Below are 9,286 nucleotides of genomic sequence, written 5' to 3' on the forward strand. Positions count from 1 at the left end.
TCCTAATGTGAGGTTCAGGGAGCATCGTTTCAAAACCAGCACTAACTCTTCCTGTCTATAAAAGCAGGTGAATGTGCCTTCCTACTACCTGATGGGTACCCTTACATGTATTTCAACTGAATTTTCACAAGTGGATAAAAAAATGACAACGTAGTCTGGAAATCTCTGTGCTTCACCTTTCTAATGCTATTTAGAGAGATCCTCTGCTACTCAAACATTGCCATTAATATATAGAATGGAAGCAGAGTTAACGCTTACACTTTAACATGAACTCTGCATTATCTGAAGTGTATGATTTTTGAATTAAATACACTTACATTGAACTAACTACAGGTAGTTATGGAATCAGTCTTTAAGTTGTGTTGAAAGAATAGCCTGACTTGGAAAATAGGGGAAATCAGATGCCCTATTAATTCATAAATAAATAAATATGGGCAAAAGGGCAAAATTTATGGGGCAATCTTATTTTAATTACTGTCAAGTTAAACTGCACTGACTAGAACTTATTTTCTGATTCCCTTTCTACTTACATAGCTATCTACAGTGCAAAGTCAGTGTTAAATGCTACTGAGCATTTACAGTAGCATTTGCTGTCTCATTTGTGCTGTGTAAACAAATGCTCATCAGTGAAGAAGCAGTCTAACATTTTTTAATATCCAGCGAGGTATCAGCTCCACTTTAAAAAGAATTATAATTAAAAATTCATGAGATGATACTGAAAATGTTTAGAATCTGAGTTGCATAGCAAGAAGAGACAACTGTGTCTACGTAAATATTATACGCATGATGGATGGATCGTCAGGCTGTATTTACTAAGGTAGTGTTTCTGTGTAAACTCCATTGCTAATTAGAGGTTTGTTTTGGAGAATGAGGCACAAAGCCAATCAGTTTGATGAGGGGAGAGCTTAGGAGGTGAGCTCTCTAGCTCGTCTTTGACTTCAATCAAGAAATGCCTGTGTTTAAACAAATGAAAACATTATCAAGCTTTAGTCAATGGTTATCTGCAGCGACACTGCAGTGCTGTATTTACCATTCCCAGATTCCTTCCTGCACATTTCTGGTGGTCTGCAGGGAGCAGGCAGAGGTGCCATCCTGCAAGCAGCAATTAAAATTCTTCCCCATCTGCAAAAACTCTCTTCTTGTTCCCCTTTCCCTTCCACTATCGTGCAGCCCGAGGTGACCCCGCCGCAGGTACTCCCAGGAATGCGCACCTCTCTGGTAAGAGGCACCATCAGCCTGAAGATCACGTTTGTATCTCATCTTGAGCTGCCCATGAAGCCATTGGTTTCCCTGTTTTTTTAGTTTTTCTCATTTGTAAAAGTAGGGGGAAAAATACCCTGACTGGTATTGCATGCACAATACAACCAAGCAAACTTTTTTTTTTTTTTTGAAGACTCTTTTATAAATGCTATCAAGGAACAGGAAAAATAGCTATTATTGCTGTAGGATTTTTGATAAAATATCAGGAAATACAGAAGATTGAAAGTTGCTCTGTCAAAGAGTGACTGAAGACAAGCCAATTATAAAAAAAACAAGTCAGCACATAGAGTTTACACAGTGATTTTTGGTGAATACTTTATAACATTTCCAAAGTACTCTATAAACTCTGTAAGCTGATGACACAAACAACATATAAGATTCAATTAATTGGCATGACAAAGAAGACACAAACACAAGACCCTACAGGAAAAAAAAGTAAACTTTATATCCCAAACCAGATCACTAACATGTAGGTTAAGAATTTCCTAATGAGATTTTTTTTTAGCACTGGTTCAATTTTCAGACACTTCTATTAGTGACAAGGCTGTGCCTTGGTGGATTGTGTTCTTACAGGATATTTAATAGGGTTTTTAATCAAATTTTAAATACTAACACAAATAATACTTTTGTTTTAAAAGTAGAGAAGTACTTATATTAAAGAGTAAATACTTGTAATAAAAAGTTAATTATTAAAAACAACAGATATAAACTACAGGTAATCAATTTAATGTAATTTCACTTTTAAGACCTATGTCCTGTTTCATTCAAATCTGAAAATCTTGCTACATAGTGAACTCTTCAGTAAGCTCCAAGTTTTCCCGATTTTGTTCTGCAGTCATTCAAAACAGCCACTGGATGGCACTGTAAAACTGCAAGTCAAAACCATTAACTCCTTTCCTACTAAAGCCACTTTAACGTGCTAATGAAATCGAAGCAGAGCCCACCAGCTTCCTCTTTACTGGTAACTTTTTGCATTTTTCACACCTTTTACAAAGCAAATCAGAAAACCCAGGTTCAGTTTTACATAGACCCTGCTGCTGGCCGCTACAGACTGGGGCTTGGTGCTGACGGTACCCGGCGGGAGGCTGGCCAGCTCTGGATGCTTCAGGCAGACAAAACAGTCACTCTGATGGAAAAAATGATGAGACAGGCTGTCTGTAAGGGAGTTTTCCTGCTCCTGAACAGTTTAGCATTAGCTTAGTTCATAAAGCATGAGTTTCATGCTTTTATTTTTCACCTGCCTTATCTAACTTATTGGCTGCATGAAAGTCCTCATCATGCATATAGTGCCTGAAGATTGACAGTATCATCAGGCTTATTTTACACACTGTTCCCCTGACGGCATTTCTGTAAGAAGCAGAGTCCAGAGAGGGTTGCAGAGGCGTGGGTGGGAGAGGGGTGCGGGTGGGTGCAGGAGCTCATATGCAAGGTTAAAAATGAATGTGAGTACAATGAGTACTTCTCAGCTACAGCATTTCACTACATTTAAGGAAATAATATCTATCTTTTGCTTCATCTAAATGCCACATTAGCCTCATCTCTTTGAAAAACAAAGAAAAACAACTTTTGTGGAGCCTTTTATTCCCTCAAAATTTCTGATATTGAGTTCCTCCAGGCACCATATTGAACTAGCTTATTTGCATTTGACAAGTAGGACGCCTTGAAAGTTCATGGGTATAATTGCTTTGCCAAGGTAACGGGTTTTACTTTTATATATTTTGTGTAATATTGTGTAATACTGACAAAATAATAAATTCCACATCCCTTCCTGAAGCAAATCTTTCATTAAAGTCAGTTTGAACTTTACCACAGAAAAAAAAAGTGAATAACTGAGCCTGGAATTTGGAATTCCCACGTGCCAGACTTTGCAGTGGTGACTGCAGTGAAGCCAACAAAAGCCAAAGAATTTTGCTTGAGATCAAATCTTTTGCTGGCAGTAAATAATTAATAGGCAATTGTTACTAAAAAAGACTGTTGAGGGAAGCTAATAGCTGTTCAGTTTAAATTCAAATGTCTTTTTTTTCCTCTAATACATATTTTAAAACACCTGTCTTTAAAATAAAGTTCATTTTCATGCCCATGCGAATTGGCTACGCATTATGAAAGAGCCTTTCCAAGAATGTCTGAAACACAGCAGCTATCATGACAATTTTCAATAAATCATTCCTGGCTGGGAGTCTCAGAGGAAGAGAAACTAAATGATGACTGAATTATCCTTTTATCTCTAAAAGTGATCTTTCTGTATCAGGACTGAGGCACTGTGAGGAAGTGGGTTTGGAGCACTTATATTTCTGCTATCATGATTCCTTCTGCTCTCTGAAGAGCCAACGTCCCAAATTTCCATTTTATGGACAAGATTTCACAAGGCAGAGGTAGAAAATGGCCAGTGACTTGATGAGAGGGTTAGCATACAGGGTAGTAGTAGCCATACACCAACTAAACTCCTCTTGCAGAAATGCTGGAGATGCAGAAATGCACCCAGGTTAAAACCAAAGTGGGATCCACCAGTGTATCATGGATACAGGCATGTAAAAACTCCTGGTTTGCACAGCTAAACCACGAGTAACGCCTCCGAAATAAAGGCTCCAGGTCATAAGAAGTACCCAGTGGCTCTGCTGACAGCTACCAGGTTCCCAACCAGGTCTGTGCCACCGGGCAGATCATGTCTGTGCTGTCTGCTCTCTCTCTGCCCAGGCTTTGCCTTCTTCACCTCCAGAGGCAGAGGAAGAAGAGGCAGCTGTAATTGGGACATGATTTAAAGGCAGGCCAGATGCTGCTTGTGGAGCTGAATGCCTCTCTCTGGCCAGAGCACACCCGCTCAACACCTTTCATTTGCAGAGAGATGAACTTTTTATTTCTGAGTATGTTTCCAAATGGCATTACCTGTTTTGCAAACAGCAAAGTAAGCACATGCCGTGGCTTTTTAGCTTTTCAAAAAAAGGTGTGTGGCCATGCTTCTTAGGCAGTCCCAGTCCAGCTGGAAGAGCAAGGAACACAGTCAGAGCCAGCGGTGGGCAATGCCATAAGCCACTTAGTGATGTTCAAGATCCCAGTTTCAACATCTCTCTGAATAAAAAATATTCTGACAACATGCCACAGCATTATAACTGGCTTCAAGTCTTATTTTTTCTAATCTGAATGCAAGCAGAAATTGAGTATTTCCTGAAAACATACATCATTGGCATATTTTAATCACATCATCATTTGAGGCAATTAATAAAATCACAACTACTGAACTGTACATATGTTTTGGTATATTTAAGTACCTATTCTTATATAATTGATGAAGTGTTTCAATGGCTCCTTTATGCTCTACTAGGATGCCCAGTGATTTAGAGAGGAGAAATCTCACAAACAGATCTTGCAACAGCAAGCCTTACACAAAGCTTCATTCCTATACTCCAGTGTCATCTGCATGTTCCTTAAAAGTCTTTGAATTAATACTTTAAATATTTATACTGTGACTCATTTTCCTAGCTTTTGTCAGGAACTAATGGGCTTCCAGTTAATAAATTACATCATGTACATTTAATAACTTCAGCAGTGTGTGCAAATCTGTATTCAATGAAGAGGTAGAGACTCACACATTTCTGTCTTAACTGCCACAACAACTGAACAAATTCAATGGATGTTGTACAGTTATTTGCTGCTAAAATGTCAACAGAGAGTTTAAATAAAAGGAAATTAGCTGTTCAGGTATAGTTTTCTATTAATCAGTAGACAGAGCTCTTTCTCATGTCAGAAGTATGGAAGGGATGCAATGATGTGTTTGTAAGAGTCTGTAAGAAAGCTCCCCCATTTTTGACTTGGAGATATGTGTGAATGTTTAAGATGCAAAGCCAGAGGGTCACATTCCAGCTGAGAATTAACAGGTGCGACTTCCAAAATAAACAGCGTTGACTGACATATTGCTTCTGAATTTGGCCCATTGTTTAGAAAATATTTTTGTCTTGTTAATGCCCCAGAATACAGAATACCTTCACACAGCCACAGGTGTTCTCAAATTATCTAAATGCAATGGATTGCATAAAAATGTTATTTAATTCTAGAACATAACAATTTTCATAATGGTGCTGGAAATATACAGTGTAGCTCTATACCTTATGAAAATAGTGGCCACCTACAAAGAGATATAACCAGAGGTCATAGTAATACTTAGCACTATGTTTATTTTTTTAAAAAACTTTTTTTCACTATATCACTGTATCACACGTATTCTTCATGTCTGAAACAAAGCTCCTCTGTCTGCACTTGTATTAGAAGCCCCCAAATTGCCTAAATGCCTCAGGAATTAAGTCTTCATCAGGGGCCACCCTTGCCCTCAAGTCAGCACAGAGCAGGAACTGGAGCTCTACCATCGCAAATGCAGTGCTGCCAAAGCTTACGCCTCAGCTGAGCTGTGCAGTGGAAATTATGGTCATGGGCTTGAGAAGGACTCACCATGGAGCACGTCAGGAGGAGGCTGGGGATTATTGCTGCAGTGTCTTGCCTAATTCTATTTCCTTTTTTTTTAAAAAGCTGTAATAGTAAAAATTAATACTTCCTACAAGCGGTACATATAGCAGTGGAAGAAATACAGACCTGCTTGCATCAGAGAGTACAACCGCCCTTCAGAAGCTAGTTAGGAAAAAACTAGTGCCTCTGTAGCGCTGTTGGATGCCGCTGGTCGGTCCTGTGGCAAAAACACAGAGGGAATCGGCGAGGCTTTCCTAATAAGAGCAAAGTGGGGAAAAAGTTTGCTGGGCTGTGAAATGAGAGAGAGACTGTTAGTCTATCACAGCTGATACTCTCACAAATCAGTGGTGCAGAGCTGTGCTTATTACATAGCAACAGAATCTCTTACAAAATTAGTCATCATTTTTGCAGCAGATGTTATATGCTGCAACTCAAATGACAGTCCCTCTTCCAATGCTTTTCAGTGATTGCCTGGATAGTTCAATAAGTTATCCAGCTACCACTTCTGCAAGGACATGTTATGGTTGTGTACCGCTGCTAATGGAGAATTCCCCTTAATTTATGACTTCTACCTTTACAGCATTTTTTTCTATTCAGAGCATTTATTTGAAAACTAATAGAGCATGTAACATTATAGTAATAGCTAAGATTTGTTGACGAGATTTACTGGGGAGAGTTTGGGCTGACACAAATAACATCTCTAACTAGTCGATTATTGTCCTTCCCAGAAGACTGATCCAGGAGAACATCAGCGATTATCAATATTAAAAGACAACACGCCATGTCCAGTGCTTTCCATTTTACCCATGTCCATACTCATACACATCATTTTGCTAATTAGAAACAGCAAAAAATACATTTGGCATCTGGGTCTTTCTGTATGAGACCTGGCTGGTGCATAGTCCCTTCAGTCCTATCTTCAGCAGCAAGATAGCAGCAGGTGCCTCGGAGAAAGGCAAACTTACATCAGATTGGCAGGTCCTTAGGCTGTCCTCCAGTTTACAGTTTCCTAATCCTCAGCACCTACAGCCTGGCTCAGTCTCTGGGGCCTGAGATGTTTTCTGGAGCCTTTGATAACACTGGCATGTGAAATCCTCTCAAAAAATCTACAAAATTCTTAAGTCTATGTGTTGCTCTATCCAAATTTGTGGCCCCCTTTTTGCCACACCTACCTGTGTGCTTCTTTCTTCCTGCGCTTCTCACAGGGTTAGCAATTTACAACAGCTTTGAGCAGCACAAAACATCTCCCTCCCTGTTAAAATGCTGATTCGGAGTAATTAATGCTCTTGGGTGAGTGTAATTTACGGGATAATCGTGCAGCTTTCTGTTGCTAACATTCACCTTTTCCTTCTTGTTTAGGAGGCAGCCTTGTTCAGCACAAACGTTCGTACAACTCATATATGAGAGGGCATATCCTTGACTTATCATCATCTGTGATTTTTTTCACTTGACAGGTTGAAAAATGCGTACATCTATTTTCTCTGATGGTTCCCTTATCACCGTGGGCCTTCCTGAGGCTAAGTCTGCTCAACCATTCAATTTTGATTCTGGAAGCAATGTTAAAGCCATTAGCTGTGTCCACATAAGGATGCTGTTATAAAACTTGACATGCTTATTAATCATAAATTCAGTAGACATTCTGCTTCAATCTTTCTAGGGTCTGCTTATGCTTCATTTATGATGTAAAGTGAAGGTTTGCGGGGAAGGTGGTGTATTTTTAGATTAGTATTTATGTCAGGTAGCAGACAATGTTCGGTATTTCCTTATCGGTTTCCACCCAAGGAAGAGCACTTAGCTCTTTTCCACTTGTATTGCACATAGTTTGCTCCAGAGTGAGACAGTGAAAAAGTGCAGTTAGAGAAGTTCAAAAACAGGTGGCTGCAGACTAATGTTCGTTCTGCCTTATCAGTGGGGGGAATACCACCATTCCTTTGTCACCATATATTACCCAATATTACTCCAGTATCATGACATTATTTGAGGGGTAGGTAAAAACGGCATATTAAGAAATATTTTTCTTGCTGCTCCATTCCACCAGTGGCTTTTAAAGTGAAGCTGCCAAAATCTATATTCCTGAAATGTTACCTGTCTAAACCCATAGAGCGCCAGTGGTTTCCAGGCTGCTAGTTAAATATACCTCACAAAGATTGTGCGTGTATATTCATTTTTGGATGGCCAGACTGACTCAATTAAGACATTTGTAACGCATTGTACGTTCAGGCCTGACTCATGAAATGGCTTAGCAAAGTTCATTAGCCTTGGAAAACTTGAATCTATTTCCATGGATGAGGGAGGGAAACAGACTGTAACCCTCTGCTAGCATCTGCCAGCACGGTGCTCTGAGCCCACCAGCCCAGGTTATGTCTGCATCCAGCCCTGGCTACAGATAAGATTTCTTATCACTTGGAAAACAACTGGCTGCAACTCTGTTATAATTGCATTTTCCTCTGATTGCCTACATTTGTTCAAATCCAATAAACTAAAAGTGAAATGCAGTGAGGCAGAAAACGTGTAGATCAGCACCAAAGATAAATGTGAACGCAGTGGCCTGTGAACAGAGGCTCCTGAATTTAGCACGTGTAGGGGAGTTGAAGACAGCAGGAGAGGAGGTCAGATTGGAGACCACAGCATGGGAAAATACAATATGGGTCGCCAGGTCTAGTCTCCAGATCTCACAGGCAACCATATCATAGAATGCCTTTCATCAGTTTGTTGAGCTCTGTGTGTAGTAAATTTTCATGACAAATGTTCAGGCTGGCACTGTTGTTTCAAATCCTCTGCAAATATTGCTTGTCATCTTCCCAGGTCCAGAAAGATAAGGTTAAAAATAAAATACTCCAACCCCTTGCCCTGGTCACCCCAATCCAACCTCCCGTTTTAATTTCATTCTTAAATTTTGGTATTGCCATTTGCGTTCCTTTCGAGCCACACATCATTTTCCGCCTTTTTGAAAAAGCTTGCCTTGCTGTTAGCTGACCTGGCCACACATCAGAGCATCAGTGCTCACCTTCCGCTTACTTCCACGGCTGCCGAATGTGCCGTCATTCCGCCTCAGGTGGAATCATTAACTACAATATCCTGTCTTCCCACAGTCCAATAAGTGCTGAAACCCCGCAGTTGTACACCACAATTAATCTCTTGTGATGTTCAGGTACAGAATAGATTCATGTTTGATTCTCTCTATTGGGAAGTTGCTCATTAGAGGTTGTAAAATAAGAGAGATGACAATTATGGGTGGGCCTTTCTTCTCCTTTCTTTTTTCTTTTGCCTGTACTTGAGCTCGAAGATCTTATTTTCCCTTTGATTTGCTCTATTTTATTACTTTTAAGGTAATTTTTTTATGCAAGTTGCTTTTCAGGTGCTTTTTTCACCTACTGGGCTATATCTTCTGCCTCCAGGCTGTGCTCTGTGCGATGCCCTTAGCTCCCCTTAACTGCAACTTGACTCAGATCTCACCAGCCTTTGTTTGACCATACAGTGACCCATATTATTTCACAGGATTTCAAATATCGCTGTCATACTAGTAATACCTAGATGCATTGCTTTACTGATTGCTTGAGAAGTTTTATTT

The 9,286-nt window shown here is 39.8% G+C and overlaps 1 protein-coding gene across 1 annotated transcript in view; it reads right to left on the reverse strand.

The window, feature by feature from the left end:
* The window catches only part of LAMA1 (laminin subunit alpha 1), a 126,084-nt gene extending 117,324 nt beyond the window's left edge, over positions 1 to 8,760 (reverse strand). The window contains exon 1 of the mRNA XM_050890870.1: positions 8,723 to 8,760. Within this exon, the coding sequence (XP_050746827.1) occupies positions 8,723 to 8,760 (38 nt within the window). The remainder of the gene's footprint in view (positions 1 to 8,722) is intronic.
* Between the last annotated feature and the right edge of the window lie 526 nt (positions 8,761 to 9,286).

Source organism: Gymnogyps californianus, chromosome 2 (genome assembly GCF_018139145.2).
Source record: "Gymnogyps californianus isolate 813 chromosome 2, ASM1813914v2, whole genome shotgun sequence".
Taxonomy (NCBI): Eukaryota; Metazoa; Chordata; class Aves; order Accipitriformes; family Cathartidae; genus Gymnogyps; species Gymnogyps californianus.